General features: G+C 41.0%; 1 protein-coding gene across 1 annotated transcript; it reads right to left on the bottom strand.

Annotated features, from left to right (window-relative positions):
* Positions 1-1,144: 1,144 nt before the first annotated feature.
* TRMT61A (tRNA methyltransferase 61A) lies at positions 1,145-25,380 on the bottom strand. Its single transcript, XM_050897396.1, has 4 exons — positions 25,335-25,380; positions 22,177-22,541; positions 12,277-12,543; positions 1,145-3,024 (listed from the first exon to the last, which is right to left on the bottom strand). The coding sequence occupies exons 2-4, from the start codon at positions 22,505-22,507 to the stop codon at positions 2,696-2,698; spliced, it is 927 nt and encodes a 308-aa protein (XP_050753353.1). The 5' UTR covers positions 22,508-22,541; positions 25,335-25,380; the 3' UTR covers positions 1,145-2,695.

Raw genomic sequence — 25,380 nt, 5'->3', positions numbered from 1 at the left:
CACATCTGTAATGCTTTAATTAAAGCACAGGTAAACAGCGAACAGCAGCAGACCTCTCAAGTGTTTCACAAGCCTCATCTTAGTCATTACTGTTTGCCTTGTAGGTTGCAAGGTGTCTAAGGCTGCTCTCCACGCTAGCTTGCAGGGCATGGAGCACAACAGGACAAGCTGAACCTGGCTGTCGGGCAGAGCTGTGCACTGGTGCTTGTCCACAACTGAGGGATCCAAGTGCACGTCAGCAATGAAAACGTGCAGCCTGCCAACATGGGACTGAACTGTGTCAGGGCAGGAAGAAGAGATGTTTCATTCCAGACTGAAGACTAAAACGTCTTAAAAAGAGAAATGAGTCTTTGAAAGCATGGCCCAGGCAGATTCCCCCAGTGTGGCAGGAAAGACCCATGTTTCCGATTTACGACTTTTGGCAGGGAATGTAGCCAGAATGTAAAACACGGGTGATCATAAGCAGAATTAAACAGTGGGGGGATCTGGCAGCACAGTACCATCCACGCTGGACAGTGTGGGATCCTCCCTGTGACCCTGACAACAAAGCAACAGCAGGAAGTGGTGTGGTGCTGCTGGCCATGGCTGTGATTGGCAACAAAAACACAGAAGCCTTTTTAATATTGCAAAGACAGAAATTAAATCCTTCTCCTCTTACGCAATGCTTGCCCTTCCTCAGCAGGGATCAAATCAATATGGGACCATGCAAAGTCAATGGTTTATTTCAAGGGGTTTTGAATTGGGCTTTGTAGGCAAAAAGGCATCAGCCTTGTTTCAAGCTCCATGAAGACACATTGGTATTTCCATTCCACATCTATTTGTAGGACAGAAACGTGATTTTGTTCCTCTTTAATCCTGCTTAAATGTTACACTACTTTAAAATAAAGTCTGTCAGGAAAAAAGAATCAAGTCTAGGGCTGGAATTATCCCTGGTGAAGATTGGTGATCCCACTTGTTCGTGAATGACAATCACCTTGAAGGAAGTTAAGAACAACCTTTAGCATTAACGTTGTATTTCCCCATCCTTTCTTCTGGTTTATGTTAGTACCTCAGCCTTACTTCTATGGTGGTGGTTTAAGCACACAAACGTGCATATACATACACATGCAAGCATGTCACTATAATACAGCTACCAAACCATATAAACAGTGTTAACAGTTTACTGCATGCCTTTCTGGAGGACATTAACAGCAGTAGAAAGAGAACTTTCACATAATTTCTGGAGAAATGCTACAGTTGTAGGCCAACTTACATAACCGATTTAGTTCAACAGAATTGCTTTCTGCCTTTAATCTGCTCAACAGTTTATATTTGCTGTCGTGATCGGTTGAGCTTTCTTTAAACCGTTATGGATTAGCGTTCTGCTATAACACGTTAAAAGCTTAACTTTGTTTATTTTTGTCAAGAATGGGGGAGGGATATCAGGTTCAAATGTTCAGGCAGCAGTTTATGAATGGTTATTTTTCTTACATGGCAATCATTTTATTCAGGTACCAAATGCAAGGCACAGCTAAACGCTTCTGGAGACAGTACTAGTGGCTGGAATAAAAATATTTGTGAATTCGTTAAAAGAAAAAAAAAAGGAAAAAGAAAGAAGGAACTTTATAAATTTGCATAATTATTAAATACAAAATTTAATCCAGCATTCAAATAGTTCATCACACCCACCAGCTTTGTATGGAAGACCAAAGAGTAAATGGTCTGAAAACTTAATTAATAAAGCTGGTTGAGGATTTTACTAAGTTTGCATTGTTGTTGCAATTTGGAGACAGAAATCCTGCCAAAGGCAATCTGTCATTCAATGGCAGGAAGATAGTACACCATAATGCACATAAAACACCAAACAAACAGAACCTTATAGCCACACCGCTTACAAAGAGGTGTTCAGATAATATTAACCAGCTGTTCAGTGAATTTTCACAGTGGATTCATGAACTATGAAAGTGGATGATCTATTAGAAGACTACAGTACGAATCCAGGTCCAAATTTCTACTATAAATTGATGAGCACAACACACTATTTTAAACCAAATCCAACAGTTAGCACACTTCTTCGACCTTTGTGTAATCTACATGATTTGCAGATGCCAGCGTGGAATGGAGTGAGAGGTTGTGTTCCTGAGCACTGCCAATAATCCTCTGTGCAGCCGAACACTATTCCAAGGAAACACTAATTCTGTGATCAGTCGTGCTGGCAAGCCTATGACCTTTCAACTTCCGTATCTAAAAGGAAGCAAGTAGGCACTTTCACATTCCTAAGAGCAACACAGACACTAGAGAAGTTTAAAAAAAAAGTGTCTAGGGGTGCTAGAAAAAAATAAAAACATAAACCTGGCAAAGTAATTCAGAAAAGAAGAGGAAAAAATCCAACTTATTTGCAATTAGTGTGCTGTTTGTTTTGCTTTCTTATCGGGAGGGATCTTTATTCTGCACATTCCAGTGAATGGCCATTCGCTATTAATTTATCTTCTTTCTGACGGCAAGTGGAGCACCATTCCAGAGTTTCAACATTCCCTTAATGCTGCTCTGGTTAATGCTTGTGTGCTATCTAAACAAAGCATATTCCAACCAAATCTGACTATATATGGAATTCCCTGACAAGTAAAAATTTGGATGCCCTACAAAAAAGAACCATGAAAACAGAATACACACACAAACACACAAAACACTCCAAACTGCACGAACCCAACATGTACTAAAACAGGCTCTTGGTGGCAAAGGTCAGGTATCCAGTGTGACCAACCATCTCCCTGAGCGGCACACCGCTTTTGAACTGCACGGTTCCTTGCTGCAGATTAGCGCATGGGCTACCTTGGTTTGATGAGTTGCTGCTGTCAAAGCCAGTGCTAGAATTATCCTCAGCTGCTTTTCCAAGGTCAGGGATTTGCAAGCTAATTGTCCTTACATTGTACACTCGGAGCAGAATTTCCAAGGTGTTAACCTCTGTAAAACCATATTCTTCCATCGCTAGGCAGGTTCTTTGGACTTGTTCAATACAAGGGGAGAAAGAACAGATGCGGCCACCTGCAAAATGAGACAGGTAGTGGAAAAGAGAGCAAAAACCAAAATGAAGCACTTTTTATCTTTTTTCAAATTCTCACAGATGCACATGGAATTACTATTATACAGTGAAAATATTCTTCAAGAAAATCTCCATGAGGCAACTATGCAGGTTTAAAGTGTCAGCACAAAATCAAAGATGGGTGACTCTACAAGATGCTTCAGACCCTTTAAAAATTGCAACAGCAAATTCATTCATCTTCCAAATCCAGTGTTGCCCACCACATTTGTTCACGATAAAACCATTAAAGTTGATCCCTTTAGAGCAGTGACTCTTTTGGAATCACTATCCACTATTCTGGACTGAGGCACCGAACTGAAGTTGGCACCTACACAAAGCCAGAAGTCATTCTCCACACACTGTACAGAGTTGCCTTCATTAGAATATAAGCGTGCATGCACACACACACTCTGACAAAAGCGGCTGTGTTTATTTGAGAACGATGGTATGCGTGTACAGAATAAAGTAATCTCTCCAGGCCATAGATGGAGTGCTATTAAGGCTTTACCCTTTTAGTCAAGCTGACTAGCATGTCTCCTGAGCATTAAAGTTTACTCGGTATCACATCAGGCATGTTTACAGCAAATGCTTCAAAACCCTAGGATAGGATTTTTAAGTGATAAACTAACACTTGTCTCCTTGTCTGTGCACAGTTCAGATTTTTGATTCTAAATACAGAGTATTAACAGGCCCCTTACAACTTTCTGCGTGCTACAATGTCACCTTAACAGCTGAGAATAGAATGATTCAGATTGACTCTGAAAAGCCACAGCCAAATCAGATCAAAGAATTATAAGGACACTGTCTGCCATAAAGCCAGGGCATGTGCTTTCACCCAGGACACAGCGTCCCACAAGGCAACTGCCCTTCCTGAAAAGCTTTTGTGCTGGAGGAAGGAACACTGGGCAATGCAGCTTCAGCTATTGTTTTACTTACTACAATTAGATGAAAATGCTTGCTGACCTGATTTGCATTCCTTCCCAGCCCTCTCCCAGGCTCATCCAGTCAAGCCTTCCAACACCAGTTGTCTAAGTAGTTAAAGAACCCGTGCAAGTGAGAGCAAAGCATCCTGCTAAAAATAGAGGCTATGCTGGGACTACATGAAGCCTGCGTTATCTCAAACTCCCCTTTTTTTTCCTTTTTCGTTTCTAAAGTCACATCTCTAAAAAAAGAAAGCATCAGGTCTGAAAGCGTCACTGTAGCACTCTAGTTACTGTGCAGCAATGATGTGCTGGGCACCGACTGGGGAAGAACACTTTCAATGACCATTAATCCACCCTACACTAAGTAGGATTTAATTTTAGTCCTGAAATAAAGTCTCCACAGCCAGGGGTTCTTATTGTGCATCTTCAGAACAAAGTACCCTGGACAATTCCCTGGAGTGACAATTAAAAAACAAATCTAATAATCACCTGCAAAATTAATGCTGGTATGTGTCATTATTAACCAACTCTGATGATGCCGATTTAATTGCACACCCAGTCCGCTAGCTCCCAGGAAATGAGATTTATACGTTCATCAGGATGGCCGGGGCTACCAAAATGATTCTGAATCAGACAGCTAATCTTTTCTGGCCAAAGCAGTACACACTTCTATCATGTTTGTAGATGTAAAAGAGAAAAGCTGAGGAACAAATTTCTGTTACATAATTAGAAAGCTACTATGATGCACATATGTTATAAAGAAAGATGTTATATTCTTATTGTGTAGGGAACTGAACAAATGTCTAACTTAGCTAAATGTCAGTTCACAATAACTCTTTGTCTGCAAAACAAGAATTTGCAGAGAGACCAGAGACTTACTACTATTTCATTCAGGCTTTTTGTTTTTGGTGTTTTATATTGCAATAAAAAAGGGAAATATATTTACATTTACAGTAAGTCTGTTCTTATTTATTCTGACTACCAGGGTTTCAAGATATGTTTAGGCTTTCGAATTCACATGCTCTAGATTTACAGTCAAAATCTAAGAAGCCTGCACACAGCTGTTGCCATACAAGCTGCAGAGCCACCTACGGCTCTTGTCAAGCCTTCAATTAAAGGCAGAGCACCCTTCATTTTGCCTCGGGATGGTCAGCTGAGCACAACATGTCAACACCAAACTTGGTGATGATTTATCAGACTGCCTCCTTGCAAAGCGGACTGCTTGGGGAACTAGGGTTACAGAAAATAGGCTTTCAAGCCGCTTGGTAGGGAAGAAAGCTCTTGCTTGCAATAGCTAATATCCAGAGGGGAAGAGCAAAAAATGATGTTACTTTACTTACTGCACTGCTGGAAGCTTCTCAGGTATGAAGAGTGAGAAAACAGCGTAACAGCTGGTATTCCATATAACTGAGAGCATCCAGTGGGTTTTACTAGTTCTGCCAATTTCATTTTTTCCCTTTCATACCTACTGTTCTGGTTATTATTATACATCCCTACCTACAAATATACCTACAAATAGCTTAGAAGCAAAACCATCAAGCATGTGTCTTTATAGATCCTAACAAGCCGGAGAGGGTTCTCCTCTGCTTTTTCCTGTACACACCATCGGGCAGGCCGAATCTGACTTGCAGGCTGGACTTGTTTGATTAAGCAGATATTAAGAGAAGACTGGAAAGCTACAATTAGCAGAAGGTTGGAAAGCAAAAATGAAATTGCAGTTCCAGACTGCGAGAGGCTGTCTAAAATAGAAAGATTTGGGAAGCTTCAATTGCCATGGTGTGTTTAGACCAGCAAAAAAAGTGGACTCTGAGCAGCAGAAAAACAGCACTCAGAAGGACATGCTCATCTGTTCTAGGAGCAGAGACGCCTCATCTTCAACAGACCAGATGCTTCTGAATTCTCTACACTGTGGGCTGCCCTCTGTACCCCTGCCGGATTACCAGCTAGGCAACACCCTTTCTGTCACAATTACTGAACAGATATAAATCTAGATTTCAGCATTCACAATTCTCAGATTCTCTAAGAGCCCTCTTGTCCTTTAGACATCAAGAGGCATTTAGGGCTTAAAGGACTTGAATATGCATTGCTTTGTCTTGCCATGCCAAGGATTCCTTAGTGAATGAAGAAAAGACATGTACTCCCTCCCTCTCTGCTCGATGGGGCACACTGCTCTGTCTGTGGATCACAAAGGGGTGGACTAAACTAGAGAGCAGTGAAAACAACTGAACGGAAACTTTTTAGTACAAACTGAGTTTGTGTTCTTTCAGAGCTCTCTTTTTAGGAAAGCTACTGTTCCTAAATTTGGTTAATGAGATCTGTGTGTCATCATAAATTGATATAGTAATTATCTGAGATTAATCCTGTTCACATTGTGTGAGCTTTTTGATCTGAAGAGCTGTCTAAAAATGTGTTTATTCATGTATAATGCATCTGACAAGTGCTACAGTTGAGGAGAAGAGAATAATGAGACTGTATGAAAGACTTAAATTTTTTTCTACCTTCAGTTTTACAGGGAGTGAATTAGTTTGAAACATTTAATGGAGAGGTTAAATCTCCCAAACCCGTAGGCTGGAACAAGCCCACACAGTCCTGGCAGTCATTGTAACCAGCAATAGGGTCGAGAGGATATGAAAATTGAAGTACAATTCAGACTGGAATGATTAGAGAAGAGAGCTTAAGGGAAGGGGGAAATAAAAGAGAAGATTTGCATGCACATAGCACTGTACATTTTAACAGACAGTATCTAATTAGTAATCAAGAGACACACCCTTGCATCTTTACAAGAGGTCAGTACCTTGAAAGTTGCTCCTCCTTCAAGAGCAGTTCCGGGTACGTTCCTGTGCAACTCCAACAAACAATTTTGTTTCTGGTTTGTCTGAGCAAGGACTAACACCTCCACCAGTTCTATTTAGCTAATAACTGCATTAGGTTCCAAGTATGGAAAATCTGGCAGTGCTACCCAATTGACAAGAACTCCAGTGCATGCTTACGATACAGAAAACGTGTCCAAGTTATGTGCTCTCGCTTCTGTAGGTTACGGTATGTGTCACAAGTGCTCTGACAGGTTTTTTCATCATCCCGGTATTATTCAGAAGATGCAAAAAGAACATATGTAGTGCAGCACCATTAAGTTCCAGGGAAAAGGGACTGTAATTTTAGAAATGATTCTGTGATGTAAAGAATACAACACAGCATTTTTATCTCTGGTAAAAGAACACAGCTCTGGGTTTTGGGACTTCAGTGCATTGTCAGAATTGGAAGATTACGTTACAAAGATCTCATGGAAGAAAAAAATCACACAGGCATTATCATTATGTAGGGGCGAGGCAGGAGAGTCACTGAGCAGCATCACTGTGGCATTTACTCTGTGCTAGTAGGACACTAAAAATATTGCCTCTGTAAAAGGGGACAGAACGTCCTTTAAGCGAGTGTGCTCGTGGGCGATTTGATGTAGCTTCCCTGACAAGTGAAATTAGAGGATTCAGCTGTTGGAAATTAAAGGATGTTTCTTGATTCAGAAAAGAAAATTTTCTCCAAATCACTTGCCAACTCATTAATAGGAGCTTGATATGATTTTCTGCAAATGTGACCTTAACCTCTACATTTGTGGGTGCATCCTTCAAAAGGAATTTATTTCCGCTCACTATTATGGGCTGGCAAAAGCATGCAACAAGGAAATTAAAAAATCGGTTGGCTCCAAATTGGGGAAGAAAACCTAACAACTTCCTTTAAGGATCCTTTCATCCCAAACTACTTCCTACAAGCTGTGTAAAGGCCAACAGCTTTGGCCGGCATTCCACAGCATGGATTACGATGCAGAAATCCTTCTGCTTGACTCTTGCTATGTGAGAGAATCACTTTTACTTCAGGCCAGGCCCATTGTGTGCACCTGACCTACCAGCCCCTGACAGACAGGAGCTAGGTTAATGCCCTCCAATGAGATACAACTACTGGGGCTGGCTCAACAAACAGCCAGTGCTTGGGAACCAGATGAAGCTGCTTTGTGGGTTAGCACCCGGTCCTAGATCCTAGTGGGGCAGCTTTGCACTAGATCAGACGGCCCCTCAATGTTGAGAGGATATGCTTCAATTTAAAGTTAGTTTGTGGATCTTTAACCTCACCGTGAGTTAATTCTCCTTCGAATCAAAGCAGGTACCACACTAGCAAAGGTTGGTGCCGACATTTTAGCAAGCACTTATTGCTTCATCCATTTACTCCAAAACAATTTCCTGGGGACATGAGAAGCGTTGATACCGACTTGAGTACCACCTGCATGGGTGGAGGATGACAGCATGCTAGACTGTCAGGCTCCACTTCCTGCCCTAACACATTCCCTGTGTTTTCTTGAGGTAGCCCGAGCCCAAACAACGTCAGCCTTGATGTCACTGCCCTCTTCTCAGTGTGATTCAGCCTGGGGTACTCTCTACTCAGATACTACAGGGGTGAGACTTGTGGCCAGGGATTTCAGCTGCTCCTCAAAGCTACACCTGAGTGGTTTAAAAATGGGACCATGAATAACCTCTGGGGCTCAAGAAAAATAGCCAGTGAGACTTTCTACATGGATGTGTTATTCCCTGAAAGCTCAGGGGAGGAGGGAGGCAAGCCCAAATGAAAATTGAAACTAGCTAAACCAGGCAATGCCTTACCTGCACCACAGGCTACTGGGAGGATGAGATATTATTTATTCTCTTACACAGCATCTGTAATAACCAAACCTGGCAGGTTAGGACAACAATCAATGGCTATGCTAAGGGGGAAAAAAATGCAAACGAGACCTGTTTTAAGTCCATTGTGTACAAATGAAACAAATATAAGACTTTGGAAATGAAAACCAATTACTACTACGAAGAGTGGAGTACTGCTGAAGGGCTTCTGTGATGTCAGGAAATGAAGAGGCCCAAACAAGGAGATGTTCAGAGGGAACTTTTCCTGCAGAGTTTTGGGGGGAGACCTGACAGCACCATGTCACCTGATTCAGGTGGTATCTCAAGGATCACAATTGGACAAACTCATAATTTAGGGGCTTTATGACGCTCGAGAGAGAGTGGCAAGTCTGAATTTAAGAGTAAAATCCTTAAAAGAAAGAAAGAAAATAAGAGAGGGGTGGTTTTAATAATTTTGTGACTCAGACTGTTAATTTAAATGCCACCAAGGACCAATTTATAATGCAAGAGGCCAATCCAACCTAATATATGGCTGTATTTTTCCATCTCCCTACCTGAAAATTTAAAATCTGTATGAAAATTATTGTATAAATGGCTTTCTGCCTCATCTTCCACAGCCTTGGAAGAAATAGACAATATTTATGAGAGTAGAGTAGGTGGGTGCAGAATTATATTCAAAGCACTACAGTATTCAGCTGTGAGATGACTGTGAGTCAAAAGTTCCAGGGCATTTAAGAACTGTAGAATATTGAGGATATTTTTGTTACCTCACAATTTTTTCATTTTCTTCATTTTTTAAAAATTTAGCCTGAAGGGGTTAACAGCAACTTTGCAAAAAACACCAAGGTCAGATATTGGGAACAGAAGCTATGACTATAGAAAAGCATTAATCAGCAGATGCTGCAAAAGAAAAACAGTGCAGGTCTGGAAATGAAAGCAAGTTCTGCAGTGCAGCAGTGCCCAAGAGATATTACAAGCAGCATTTCTGCTGAAAGTGTGACTGGTGAAATCAGCACAGAAGGATGCAGCTGAGATGCAAGCCTGAACGTCGGCAGAGCACATCATCAGAGAACAAGAACCTTCTAGTCACAAACCTACTGTGCCATCTTATTCTTTTAGCTCTTCAGAGGTTGGCAGTGCTTTAAATGGGAGACCAAGCTACTGTAAGTAGTGTATTTACAGCATACTGCAAGGCATAAAGTGAGTGATAAATGTATTCCGTAAAGAGGATCATTAACACTCAGCCTACTAGGCGCTGCAACTATTCAGGATCTTGAGCTTAAGTAGGAGAGAAAACACTGATTTGATAAGGTTTTGTTAAGGTTAAGAACTCTCTCTTACATATTGTCTCAGCTGAACACTCTATAATGAATATTGTGGTTTTAAAGAGGAGGCTAGCTGATGCTATATATTGAATTCGCTTAGTTCTGATTTCATTCAAAGTACCTTAAGACTTTAGGGAATAAATTACCACTGTCTGGCAGTACAGCTGCGATATTTGCAGGGAACATCACAATAAAACCCACAGTGTGAATGGTTCAAATGTGACCCTGTCCAGATGTGAGAGAGAGGGCGTGGAGGGAAGAGTGGAACGACTCATTTTCTCCAGTGATGCTTTATCACTATACTAACCCTTGGAACGGTGGTGAACGACAGCAGTATGTGCACAGACTGTTCTTACCGCAGAAGAGCTTTAACTATTTGAAAACAAAACAAAGGAGCACTATAAAATTATCTGCCTGTGGTAGCGAAAGGGAAGAAGCTACAGATATCCTTCTATCATATTTTAGATTTTACAGCAGTAAAAAAACCCCACAACAAAACTACCCGCATGATTTGGAATAAAACAGAAACGTGTAAGTTTGTCCCTATTACTACTGCAATCAATTATATTTTATATAAAAAAGAAAACCAGCTTTTGTTTATATGCAAAATAGCAAAATAAAAAAAATGCCCCCAGCTCAGTCAGGTGCTATGAAACCCAAAAGATGAGCCTTAGACCAATACCAGATCTCAGACACTGGTGGCTGTTTGCAGCAAAAACTGCAGCAAGGATCAGCAACTTGGCCTTTTGACTGGTACATAAAGTGTATGATGCCACTTCACAAACACAAAAATGTGGGATTTTAAAGTATTATTTATATTGCCTAAGCAGATGTAACCTTGTAGCATAGTACAGAAAAGTATAGCCAGATGGTATGGCCAGTCTGGGACTGTAATACCTTTTCTAGGATTTCAAATGCTGGAGTGAGACAAGGATTCACAACTTTGAACTGTTCAAGCAGCTCTGCTTAGTATTCTAAACATGCACCACTTAAATAATTCAAATTGGACTGCGCAATGCAGCGCCTTCTAAGCTGGGAAGTCAGCTGAGTGTTGTGCTCACTAGATTAGATAATTTGAGCATGGGAAGGGCATCATACAGTGCAGTGAAAATTATTTTTTTCCCAGGACACACTGGAAAGCAGCTACAAATTGAGCTGTAATCCTTGCAGGTAGAGTGCTAACAAGTCTCTCTTTATTTATTCACTTTTTCAAGAAAGTGTGTGTTACATTGGTATCAGAAAGCTTTCTAGAAAATTTTCAGTAGTAGCTGAGGTAGCCTAACAGCTGGGTCGGTCCTGACTCAGCAAGGTAATGCACATTCAGTGACCTTTAAGAACAAGCTTAAATCCCGTGATTTCAAGAAGACCTAGCAATTCACTTAAAGTCAGGCCTGTGATTACATATTTTAACAAAGAACTGGGCCTTGGCACATAATCAAATTTTGCTAAACTCATGTCCCAGCACGGGCACTGTTCAGCACTCCATGCTCTCGATTACAAAAGTCACTTTTGTAGATGGAAGTGATCTGGCGCAAGTTAGTTCAGATCCACACTGGTATAGTTACACCAGTATAACATTAATTAGGGGAAAACTTATTCCAGGATAAAAGAATGATTTATTCACTGAAGCTTATTTTTCAATAGGGAAAAGATTTATAATACACTGATGAAATCCATTCAATACCTCAACAGCAGTTCTCACTTGCTGTCACAATCCCAGAATAATTGGCATAAGCTAGAACAGCCTTTATGTTCCATTCCCACTGCAACCAACGGCAAACTTCTCATTAGCTCCAACAGCAGAGATTTAAAGCAGAAATTGGCAAGCGTATTTAAGTATAACCACATTTTCTTTAACACTACTGATGGAGTACTCTGTTAAATAGGTCCAAATCTGCAATGATTGATGTGAAGTGCGTCTGAACACCTTTTATACAAACACCTTTCCACTGAATTGCCAAAGAAATTTGCTTTCAGCATTTATTGTTACTGCTGCTTCCCACACACCTCAGATCTAGCAAAATGCACTTGACAAAGGTTCAAAGGGTTTTTTATAAACTGCTCATGCTAATTGCAGCAGCTAGCACAGGCCTGTAGGAAAAAGTTGTTCTTCTCCTTTCAAATCTTCCACTGTAAATTGAAGACCTCTTTTGAAGGTTTTTCAGCCTTAGAAATGCCTAGAGACTTTGACGTTTGAGAACAGTGATCACACAATGGAAGCGAGCAGATCTAGCATATGGCTCAAAGGCAGAGATGTGTGCATGCACCGTACTTCCTGAACGGAAAGAGGTAAGTGCAGTTACCTTCAGCTTTTAACGCTGACTTTGCATGTCCTATGGCTTCCCACGGAGATGGAATATCTAGGAACACGGCATCTGCAATGTTGGAGACACCAAACCCATTTTTGCAGACATCCTGGTTGGTCACGGTGACCAGATGCTCCACTCCATGCTCTCGAAACTCCTCCCTGGCCTTCTCGGCCCTCTGTTGGTGGAACTCCACCGTGTACAGGTGCCCTGTGGGAGCCACTGTCCTGATGAGAGCGTGGGAGAGGGATCCACTGCCTGTACCTAGAAAAGACAAACAATTCCTGAAATGCCTTTTGACAGTGCTAAACATTAGAACAAAGGTCTTCTCCATTAGTCCTCCTGCTTGAACACTTACTCAAAACCCAAATGAACAGAAACCATTGGTTAAACTACTGAAAGAGAACAGCCCTTCCTTCACAAGGAGAGGGGGGCTAAATGACCGAGGAAACAGTCTTCAGGGTCCTCAAAGTATTAATTAAAAATCTGGCAAACTCAGGACCTGTCCTATCTCTCTGGAGTAGAAAACTAATGCCAAGGGTCAGCTATAGCTCTAACAAGTGCCACAAGAGAACACGAGGAAGTCAATGCAACAGGAATAATTCAGGGAAATTAACCAAAGAGTTTTTTTCAAAGTGCCAGACTCTTCTAGGGTGAAAAGAGATGAAGGCAAATTTTAATGTATTTTCAAAACCTTATACTTCATTAAAACAAAGAAGAGAAGTTGGCAAGGGTCCGTGCTTGAAAATCCTACTGATATCCATGCAAACCAATGGCCTTCAGGATATGGAGTCTGTTTTGCCCAGGCCTCTTAAGCGACACGGGCCATCCTCAGCTCCCACCGACATTATCCAAAATTAAGGCCTCTGGGCTCCTTGAAGTCACACTGACCAAACGACCTGATTTCACAGGTGACTTACATACATACATGCCTACACAATCTTATCGAAGTCTAATGAGATCCATCACATACCTGAAATTGTATGTAAGTACGATTACCACGTACAACTAGGCACTAACTATTAAAACACAGATTTTTGTCCTTGTTTTAGTTTGATAATTTAGGAAACTTATTTTAAATGATCCATTGGCATATTAAATAGATGAATGACTAATAACGAACGTTTTCACTGAAGAAAACACCCATATACCAATTCACATTGCAAATTACTCACTCAAGTGGCATTTAACAGAATAACCCCCCAAACTCCAAACCCCACAGCAACCCCAAATTATCTGTGTTTATTGATTTATAATTCTGTACTTGGAACACATTTCTCCCATAGAAAGAAAATCTATTTCTAGCTATCTTCAATGACTGTTCAGGCTAAATTTCAGCCTGAAGCAAGTTCTTTCAACTAACATAAATCTTAAAAAACTTATAAAGGACAGAACCTGAAGTACAGCAGTGGTGGAGAAAGCTCTGAAACTTGTAGAAAGGAAATTAATTAGGGGACACAGGGGCTGGTACAGCTGCTTAATTGGAGCAATACTTTCCATAACCATACAGGAAGTCAGAGTTTACTGACGGATCCAAGGTTCTTGCCCTCTAGTCACGTAAGGGGAGAAACGTTGTCGTGGCACTGTATTTAATCTGACAGCTCTGAAAGGGGAGCCATTCAGACTGTAAACAGAGCTCAGGGCCCATGTTTGCCACCGGATCAACCGACTGCACTGCGGAATCAGCATTGCTCCTCTGCTTCCCTCTGAGAGGGCTCCGACCCCGACGGGCAGACTAGCACCCTCCCCCCAGTTTTAATGGGGCAGATTAGACAGGGAGGGAGGACCTACAGATTTTAGCACTGGCCTCACATAAGTCCAAGGGAAGAGAGAAACTGTGACACACACATTTACTTAAAGTGAAAATCCATGCATTCTTGCCAGTATTAAAATAAAGCAAACAAAAGGCAAAAGACACTTACATGGGCACACATGAAAAACTATCTGGTCATGGCACCTGTAGGCTCTAAATGTCAACATAAACTTTTCCCTGGTCAAAAGGAGTAATGGTAGCACAGTAGCCATGTGGTTGTAAAAACTCAACGATATATGCGCATAGCAAAGAAATAGCATTTCATTGTTTGTTTGGGGTTTTTTTAATGACAAGAGCAGGGAACTATTGTTCACAGGCCACTAAAATGACTGAAATTCTGCCTTTACATTTCATGCCAGAAGGCAGGATTGCACAACTGAGAACTTTTGCAAACTGACAGAATTTAATTATTTTACATCTCAATTGGGTAATGCTGCACACTTTCTGCATCTTTCTCTGCTAATCTAAAAGACTGAACAGAAGGCCTGTCAGCACAGCTGGGCTGTAAGCAGAAGAGAGAGGAAGCTTGTGCATGTATCCAGTTTCCTTGTTCATATTATTTTACATTTTTAATCACTTTCCTTTTAAATTTGCTCTTAAAAACACCACAGAAGACACTGTTTGTTTCCTTCCTAGGAAAACCTATTAAGATTTTTTGGCTTCTTTTCTGGTACTCTTTTTTTATTCACAAACACTCCAAGCCAAACCCTGAAGTAAAACCAGGATGTTGGAAGTCACCACTTGCAGGCGTATTACAGACTGAGCTTTTGTTAAACAAGGTTGCCAGGAATTACTTATTGTTGACTGGCTACCACAAACATGAGAATAATACACATGTATCACATTTTAACATATCAAATTCTATCACACTAACATCATTAATGAGAGTATTTCTGAAGATGCTGCCTGCCTTCTGCGTGACAACACTCTCAAAACTGCAAGAAACAAAGAACAAGATGGTTGTGAATCACCCACCATTGTAAAATCTCTCCTTGAAGAGACGACAGATTCTGAACCCAGTCCTGTGAAATTATGATGACCCTCAACTCTCATGTGCCTGATAGTTCAGCATGCTTGATGTGATTCATTAAGAATATGAGGGTCTGGCAGTTCAGCATAAGTCCACACTCAACAGAAGCCCTAAAGCCCAATCAGCACTGTCTACAGAAGGCAGGGGTTCAGCCCTGTGTTTCTCTGATGTTGTAGACGGGGAAATGAATGTTTATATTCACCTTCTCCCCTGCAAATCCACAACAGTCAACATTTGAGTCCTCCTGCCACCTTCTCAATTCCTTTTCAATTTCTCTTTGTCCTTATTTCAAAATCACTACTGAAAAAAGCAGTATTCAGCAAAATATGACTCAAAGAGTCCTAGGCACCAGTCTGGAATAAGTTCTAGTCAGGTTCAGGTTTCCTGGGGAAGTGAAAGGTATCCCTACCATGATACAGCATCAGTCAGGAAAGCAGCAAAATGCAAGGAGTACTACTGAAGACATGAACTAGAATGCTACCAAACCTGAAATATCATAACTGAATTACCTGTATACAAATGAACCAAAACCTGAATGCTCACAAATGAATATTTTGTATCAGAAGAGGCAAGTTAAGAACTGGATGGACTTCAATACATTTTCATTCTCATATAGGTGTGGTGAAATGCCTATGTTCCTGATTTGACCTAGAAAGCAGAAGGCAAGACAACTTCTAGAACAAATACAGTTTATAATTTTTACACCAGAATGCTTGCCTTTCTGACAGCTTGCACTATAAACAGCCTTAGAAACTGTTTGCTCTCTACCACAAGACAATGCCCATTTAACTACAGAGTATTAATCATGAATGGAGTCTATAGAAGAGAGGTAAAACGATGATAATTCAAATTGTACTGAAGACATTCTTAACACCACAGCCGCTGTTTTAGAGCTCACTTAGGTGAGCACTTAGGTCATTGCTAATGCCTTTGGAAAACATGATGCTCTTTTACATTGACTATTCTGTGATCTTAAACATCTTAGTCAAAAAGCAGACATCTGCATTGCAGGCAATTAATGAAACACCGCAGGGTCCACAATATGCCACGCTCAAAGCTCAGAATCTGAGGAGCAGGCACCATGTAGGGGATCAACATGTAGACTTGGAAAGTGGTCCATCTCAGTCCAAAGGCATGAATTAAGATCCTGTGTTAAAACCACATGAGTTAGGTGGCTAATGGCCCTGCAGACCAATGTAGTATCCTTCCCTTCTTCTTGGGCTCAAGTACATTCTCTGATATGTCTAAGCTCACGGGAGTGTTTCTCCCCTCCCAAGACAAGGAAAACACTGCAGTTTTAGAAGGATTTCAATCCTAACAAGTGGACACCTAGATGAAACACTCTAGCTCAGCACCTACTGATACCTCCTTCTGATTTGCAGACAAGAAAGCATTGATCAGATGAACTCCCTGATCATTCCCCTGACCTCAAACAGATCTGTTCTTCTCACTGTCTGCTTATTCAGGTGACAGGTTTTCCACAGAGAGGCCTGCACACACCTCAGCCATCTTGACAAAATGTCCACGTTAAGATCATTTCTCACCTTTTCAAAGCTGCAGTGGACAACATCTGAGCTGTTCAAAAATAACACTGTGCTATTTCAACACAGTATAGATACACATCAGAACACTGTCAAGAGAAACATGAGTGTTACCACAGCATCCAGCATAGCACTTCACTGATAACTGAATAAGAGTACATTTTTACACTGTTTTCTGTTTAGTCTGGTTTTCTTATTGCAAAGGATATTTGTCTAACCTCCTGGAATCCCACCCATGCTATAAACATAAGTGACCTGATTCTGTGTTCCACTACATTTTCTTATTGCAGGCTATCACTTGGCTTGTCTTCCCCAAAAATTTCTCATCATGGGTGCTTCTTTTTAAAAAAGGAACTACAAATTGTGATGTAGGACCTATAGATGTTTACAGCAGTGCATAAGCAAACACATTTTGGAATAAAGCTGAAGAAGCTCTTAAGTGCATACATAGATAGGTTCATATTGCTTGAAAAGAGGAAAAGTTAAAAGTATGCAGATTATTACTTAATACTGGGTCAATACAATACCTATTAACATTTTAATATAACTGAAGTTACTGCTGCAAAATTTGGCTACCTAAGATATTCTAAAATGAGTAAATACAACAAAACAATGACAGTGTTGCTGTATTTGTCTCCTAGCTACGCCACTTAGACCTAGCAAATAAGACAGATCATGAGTCAGCCATGAGAACGGAAGGAGCCTCAAAACCAAAGGAAAATTAATCTTTAGACAGAGCTAACAACTCCACAGCTAATGTCTGTCAAGAAACACTGAACAGAGAAAGACTGCTCACCACACATAACAAGTTTATGTAACAGGAGAATCATTAATAATTTTTAGCAAATATATGAAGAGATATTAAGCATCTGATGGAAACTAACCCAAAGATCTTACTGTGAAGATAGTCAAGGGCACAAATCATGGTGGCAGAGGTGAGACACAGCAAGAGGAGGGACAGAGAGAAGGAGGAAGAGACGGAGGGAAAGAGTTTCAAGGAGATCAGCTGGCAGCTGAAAGAGGAAACGGCAAATCAAGAAGTTCCCTTTACGGAAGATTAGCTCTTTCTCCTGCCCATCTGTTGTGGACACCATGCTGAAATAGGTATTTTAGGCAGCAGGCTGGAGGTCAGAGAGGGCCGCTGCTCACTGAGCAGATTGAGGAGCTGGGGGAAGGAGAGTAGGGAAGTTTTCAAGGCTGGCACTGCCTACAAAAGGAATGGGAATGTGAAGATGGAAAAGAATTTTTCCTTAGAGATTCAAGAGTCGGAGTTCTTTAGGGAGGGATCTTCTGCGAATGGACATAATATGAAGTTCAGAGCTGCATGAGAAATGCGCGTGGTGGTCAAGTGAAATGATAAGATGAAAGTGAGTCCAAAAAGTCTGGAAACAAACGCTTTAGGGTATGAACAGCATTCCTCATCAGCTGCAGGTCAGCCACAAGTCTGAATACATTAGAGTGATGCCTCATGTGGCCACAGTTTTGATTCAGTTCTTTGGTATGTCAAGAGAATATGATGCTCTCTGATGTTTGTACTGATAAGCCCTTTTTTATACTTCAAAAGGTGCTACACAAGGATCAGGTTTTCGAATTCTTCTCTAACCTGAACAGCTGCTAAGAGGTAGATAAGGGAGATATTATAAAACATAGACTTAATTAGTATGAGCACATTCCAAAATCAAATTAATACTTAGAAACTTTGGTCTGTACTTTACACTAAAGATAGGGCTGCAAACAGTTTACATATACTTACGCCACAAAAACTGTAAAGACATGAGCAGTATTTGTCAAAAAGTCTATAAGCCCTTCAGAAGAGTCATAAGCATACAGCTGACTTGCTGGGACTCCACAATAAATGATTAATCATTTATTGAGTATCCATTAATCATTAAGTCCTCATTAATTTTTTATGAGTGTACTCTTAACAAAATCTATACCCTGGCTGTGAGTCTGAAAATTTCATAATTGTTTTTGAGAAGCTCTAGTGTAAGGCTGACCAGCAGCTCTCATTACTCCTCCACAGAGAAATGACGAGAACCCAGAATACTGTTCTCTGTCTTCAGAAATCCAGTCTGTGGGCTCAGAAACCCATTGCTGTGTGGCAATGAACAGGGTTTAGCAATTTTTAATTTGGGATTTAGCTGAAGGGAAATGAAAAATCCAATTAACATTTTTGCTCATGTGAGTCTGATTTTGTTGAATGCTGAAGGATCACTGGAATGGTTGTTAGCATACTTTTGACTATATTACATTTATTCTAAATACAATGCTCCACCAAAGCCAAAATATTTCTGAGATTTATCAGATTAAATGAGGTTTCACAGTGCTGTACAGCATTCCCTGAGAAATTTAGAGGGCTAGGACAGACACTTGTTCAGGTCTCACCAGGGAGAGAGGACAGTAAAAAAGCCTCGATACATGGGGACTGGAAAGAAAAAAAAGGGTTCCCCACACTTTTGTTTGGAAAAAATATCTGAAAGGTTTCATATTGGTTCCAATGCAGTATAAAAATAAATGTAAAAACCTCAAAATTTGTTGTCAAATGGAGTTGTTATACTACAGGCAGCTGTAATCACTGGACTGAAAATAGCCTTGCCTGGGAAGTTGACATAAAGATTAGTTTTGGAGAATGTGGCCACACACACACACAAAAAAATTCAGCTTATTCCTTTATCTAGACAGTGGCTGCACATGCAATGAACACAAATGGGATCGGAGTTACCTGATGAGAATTAAAGTTTCACACTACCAGGCCACCCACAGCAGGTATTTTAGCAGGTATCTCAAGTATCGTTTAATTCTGGAAAGATCAGGCTGTTAAAGACTGTATCAGAGTGGGGAATTCCTCAGACCACGGACCAATGCTTTCAAGAGATCTTAGCTCCAACAACGGTGCTAACAGTTTTTAAATCTCAACATACCTTTATAAATTAGAAATTAGCAGAAGACAGAAAAAGGATCATATTCCTACATCTCCATCATGAAACATCAGGCAGATGCCAAGTTCCCTTATAGCCTCAATAGAGTATGCTTGGATGATTTTAATTATGCATGCACTGCTGACAAGCTTGCTCTTTATATATTTATTAAAGATGATTAAAAATAGTAAAAACTGTATTAATATGTTTATATTATTTATGACACATCATGACTAATCAATTTAAATGGCATAATTCAAGTGATATAAAATAAAGCCTTCTGGTTATTCTACTGAATTTTTCTAATCACACACAAAAGATCATTTACACTCATATTCACAGCATTACAACATGACACAGAGGGTATTTCATCTTACTTTATTGATCCTTTCTTCATACAGTTGTGGAGACTAATCCACAATTCTGCTTGCTTATACTGGGTAAACGCAGGGCATTCTTCCACAGTCTAATTAGTAAGACGAGGAAAAGAGCCTGGCCTATTTACAGTGCCTGCTTTGCCAGTCCGTACAGCAACTACGTATATCAGTTCCATTTAAAATAATAAAAAAGACAGACCTCCATGCTAGTTAATGCTCAAAATACATCTAAAACCAGCACCAGCAGGAAGCAGACTCAAATGTCATTACTAGACCAGATTTCCGTCTTGTTTCTATTAATCGCCATTGGGCTGGTTCCGTCTAGGCCACACAAGGTTAATCTAGAACTAATGATTTTGGATCACTGAATACTGTCTAATTTAGGATGGCACCAAAGTAGGTTACATCATCACACTGGAGGCTCCAGTTGTCAGTACCTGTAAAATTTTTAATTCAAATCACCACTTCTAGTCAGTTGCAAGCAAATTTGCAGTAAGATCTCTTGCTTCAAGGTCAACCAGATGAATTTGATGCAATAGTCTGTCTTTCTTTCTTCGTGAACAGTGAATCTTTCAAGCAATACAAACAAAACTATAGTAGTAAAACTGTTCACTTTTCCTGGAAAGCTGAAGTTATAATACTTTGACATCATAGGCATTAAAGTAAACCTGGGGACAGTTTCTCATTAGCAAAAAGGATTGTTTGTGGCTATGACTTTTGACTCACAACATTTTTGGGAATCTGGATAGGTTACCTCATCAAGTGTTCCCATTTCTTAGCTGTTTAGATAAATGAGCTTTTAAACATTTTCACCCTCTCTAGGTACCTTTGACATTACTGAAAACATTTTACGTGCAGCTCTGTACTTTAACATTCACCTATTCCAAGTGAGGCAGGACATGGAGCAATTCAAATCTCCCCCACCCTGAATAATTTGCTGTGTTTATTTTTCCCATCCTGTTTAAACATAGCAGGGAGGGGAAGAGGGGAAGAGCTGCCCAATGAACAATACTGCTACTTCCCATGACAACCCTAAACATGTCTGATCGTCCTACAAACCAAATTATAAACGCACAGGAGCCAACCATTTTAGCAGTACCAGAGGCTTCTGCATATGGCTTTGCCTGTTTCAAGTGCTGCTATACAGCAAGCAGCTCCATACACCACCTATTTCTTAACGGGTGCAACTGGATGGAGAGATAAATGGTGTTTCAGTTGTGTTGGAAAGTGGTCATTATGCCTGAAAAGCTGCCCAAAATTATGCTTGGGTGGGAACAGGAAATGTTAAATGCAAGAAAATGCAGTGCAGCACAATACCATCACGCTGATCCTTTGGCATCCCTATGCTTGAGAGAGAAGTGTATGAAACTGCTTCATAAAAAGACTCAAAGGAAACAGCCAGAAAAAACAAGGACAAACTACCTCACTTCATATTTTTCCAAACAACAGAGATGCACTCAAATCAAGCAAGCCTCATACTCCCTGTAGTAATAAAGTCATGAAGGCATTATTATAAACTGTATTTAACCAGGAAAATATCTATTAATATAAAATTTCACTCCTCACTTGCAAATTAAGCAAAATCATGGAAGCTGTAATAAATGAAACCAAGTATAGAAACAAAACACAGCCCTGTGATGAACACATCATCCACTGTATTATACAGCTACAGTGATTTTGCATGCAGTTGCAGTGCTACAAGTGGATCACGCTTTGGAAGAGAAAGACAAAATATATGTACTTACATGGTATCACATTACATAAATACTGCCAATTTATTTCCCTTATTAGCTCAACACCCTGTCATCAGAGTCTCTTTCACTGGGTTATCTCAACTATGTTCTCTGAAACTGCAAATTCAAAGCCTGAATTTTGATTCAAACCATGTATTTAAAAAATATTTTTGAAGTACTTAACAACAGTTTGAGAAAAGGGAAAGAAAAATGTTTATATTTATTCTAAGAAGATGAATTAATCAAACACATACTCAAAGGTATACCCATACATGAGGCCAGTATACTGAGGTAACATCACTTGTTGAAGAAACAGCAGCTGATAACATGTGCACATGAAATAGAATTACTCAATGTGCAGGCTGAGAAAATTATATCACAATGGAAAAAAAAGGGACTTCTTGCAAAACGTAAAGATAAGCCTGTTTTTTCATGCAAGTGTTGGTGTTAGTTCTTAATAAAGGATTTCAACATATAATTATTACCTGATTCACATACTATGGAGCCTGGCTTCAGTTCTAACATCATGGTGATTATAGAGATGTCAGTGGAATACAGAATCTGCGTCCTGTGTGGAAGATTCATGGTCCACAGTTCTGGAGTTGGATGAAGAATAAACACCCATCCTCCTTTACTGCAGGTCACTTTGGAGCCGTACTTCTTGCCTATGAGGTCCGTGGAATGCCTGATGACCCCGTACTTAGTCTGAGTTACAGTGCCATGCTGGACTTTCACAGGAAACATGGATTCATGGCCCAAGAACACAATAGCTGTGTCACCATCCTGTATCGTATCTCCATATTCAACAAAACTCATTGTGGCAGTCTTGTAGTTGGCTGGTGGTTGTCACCTAGAAGAGAATAAATACGTCAAGAGAGTTTTGCAGGATCATGGTGGAGCTGAAACTACAGACATAAAAATAAGTATTTTTATTTTCCCCAATACAGAACAAAACCACACTGTGCAAATAAGATGTTAGCAAGAGAACTCCATGAAGTTCAAGGACCTCCCCCCTGCTGCACTCTTGATCCAATTAAAATCAATGGAAAGATCCCACAGATTTGAATATAACTAGTATTTTTCCCATTTTATGGTACATTTTAAAGAAAATTTAGGAAATACATTATAATTTACTCAGCCTGCTCCACAAGACTACTGAAAAACTTGCAAGGTAGTATCAATTTCAGCACTCAGCTCAATTCCAGTTCACAAGCTCTCAGAGTATGTTGTTAAGTAGTAACTTTTATTTCTATCTGCTGGCTTATTCCTGGGTGATTTACAACATAAGACAACTGTTACTTGCCTGGATATCAGTCACTAGTTATTATGACCACTAACAAAAGTTTACTTGAAAGTTTTCCAAATGAAGGTCTAGAGATAGGATAAAGGTAGTATCTGCATTAATTTATGCATAAATTTGACTAACTACAAGGGAAAAAGAATATTGTGGCCTTTAATTTGCCATTGGGTGTGCAAAGTAATTGTCTGGGAAGTGATCTGTGCTGCAACTAAATGTAAACAACTATTTGCAAGCTACTGCAAACAGTTGTATCACTTTAGCCCCATGGTCTCAGAGCTGTTTAGAGAATTACAATTAAATTTTGTTGTCTTTTGAGAAGATCATCTAGAAATTAGAAGGCAGCTTATAATGAAACCTGGCATTGCCTTTCAGATAAGGCAGACGACTATCTAAGCTGCAGGTTGATCAGTTCGTGGAAGGAACTGTTTAATGAAGGAATGGTGATCCCAAAGTTAGAAATTAAAGCCTATGACAGAAGGCTTTGAAAGTCAGATTTCTGGTACTTCTTCCATGAGAGAATTAAAAGCAGCATTACTTTTAGTTTCAGAATAATGATTTGATTCCAGCGCTTTTGTATTGAATGTGTAACAGCTTGGTCCTACTTCATTGTTTTCATTAAAAACTTTTAGTTCTCAAATTTTAGTCTGTTTTTGTTGACCAAAACTCGCTGTAGTTCAATTTGCTGTTAAGCAGCCAGATGTAGAATTTTTCTGCTGCAGTCACTGAGACTGATAAACAGATGTGCTTGTGGCCAAAACTTCCAAAGCTTATGACATGCTTATTGCATAAGGTATTCAGACGCCAAAGCAGAATAGGCCTGTCTGGACATATGGTGAAATAGCAAGAAGGGCATCCCATGAATTCAGAAATGTATACATACTGGACTTTGTGAGATAGTACAAATGCTTAACCGTGTTTTATAGCTTGCACCTTCTGATTATATTAATGTCTTAATCTTTCATAAATGACACTCGCAGTTCTCACTCTAGATACTATTAATGCAATGTAGTTTTCAGCTCTTAGTTAGAGCAGTAGCATTTGAAAGGAGCTTGACAGTAATCCATTTCTTTCACAGTATTTAGACTGTAGTTACACCCATGTGCAAAAGCAACATTCCTGCAGCATGTCTGCAGGGACATGGAGAGAATTAGTCTCCCTTTGATTACACAAACTGTCTTCCAATTTCTTTGCCTTCCTTTGAGCCGCTACACTTACCACAGCTAATTGTCACAACAGTGTATGCTGACATCCCAGGTGACAGATCTCTTGGGCTCAGATCTCACCTGGCACATTATGTTCATACACTTAGGGTAAATTTGGGGTCTGTGAAGAGTTTTGGTAGTGTTGTTGTCTCCCCCTATGGCAAGGAGCACAGTGATCTACAAGCATGCATTTTCATTCATTTTCAATCATTTTCCATTCCCTGCCAATGCAGGGCCTCATGCACTGTTGCTACCTCTGTCTCCTTTACCCTCTGGGTAGCACGCAGATGCCTCGGTACAGTATTACTTTTGCCACATGGTGCTGTGGAGTGGGAGTGGAAGGGAATGTGAGGCAGTGGCTTGTGGCAAGGAGTTAGGACGTTTCTGTGGGCTCGCCTCAACTTTACATTTCCCATGACTGCAGCGACCTAAACTCAATGACCCAGGCAATCCCTCGCAGCCTCACAAATTAAACCACTAAAATGATTGTGTTCCTTTCAACAACTCAGATACACCTCTCCCTCTCCTGACCAGCTTCCACACAGACCTGGCAGGCTGCCTCTTCCCTCTCTGAGAAGCCTGGCTGCTTGACACGGCAGCAGGGGGAACCTCCGGAGGAGGAGGCAGGCACAACCGCCTCAGCTCCCGGGCAGCGCAGGGCCCCCGGTAACACGAAGGCTGGCGAATCCGCTACCTGGCCACCCGTTGCAGAAAGGCTGTCCCCGGTCGCAGGGCCTCCCGCCCTGCCCGAGGGCCGTTTCTCCCCGCGCCCCCTCAGCTGCAGCCCGGCTCCCGTGCCGTGAGGGCGGCAACGCGGTTCCCGCGCCCTAGGTGCGCATGAGCCCGTCGCAGCGGACCCGGGAACCTAATGGCTGCTCCGGGGCCGTGTCCAAGGTTGATTGATTTAATTCGGTATTTCCTGACGGGGGGGTTAAAAGCACAGAGCAGGCAGGGAAGGGGAGAAAGCCCGCCGGCGGGGTCAGAGGAGGGATTAGCCTGCAAAAGAGCAGCATTAACCCGTGACGGGCCCGGGCAGCGGCTCCAGGGAGCGGAAGCGCCCTCATCTCAGGGTCCCCGCCGCTCCTCAGGGCCTCGCGTCCCCCCAGCAGCCACCAGCTCTCCCCGTCCCCAGAGCCGTTACCTTCCGGGGCTGAGCCCCGCCAGCAGGCCCGGCCCGGCTCTCCTCA

The sequence above is a fragment of the Gymnogyps californianus genome, chromosome 5, assembly GCF_018139145.2.
Source record: "Gymnogyps californianus isolate 813 chromosome 5, ASM1813914v2, whole genome shotgun sequence".
Classification (NCBI taxonomy): domain Eukaryota; kingdom Metazoa; phylum Chordata; class Aves; order Accipitriformes; family Cathartidae; genus Gymnogyps; species Gymnogyps californianus.
The sequence above is the reverse complement of the archived record's forward strand: the minus strand, read 5'-3'. Positions and strand labels throughout refer to the sequence as shown.

What these genes read in the sequence shown, in the direction of transcription:
- TRMT61A (XM_050897396.1), bottom strand. Translation starts at nt 22,507, where the DNA reads ATGAGTTTTGTTGAATATGGAGATACGATACAGGATGGTGACACAGCT. An exon ending in CTCCATAGTATGTGAATCAG is followed by an intron (nt 12,544 to 22,176) that starts GTAATAATTATA and finishes TGTCTTTTCTAG; the next exon opens with GTACAGGCAGTGGATCCCTC. An exon ending in GTCAGCGTTAAAAGCTGAAG is followed by an intron (nt 3,025 to 12,276) that starts GTAACTGCACTT and finishes CTCATTTTGCAG; the next exon opens with GTGGCCGCATCTGTTCTTTC.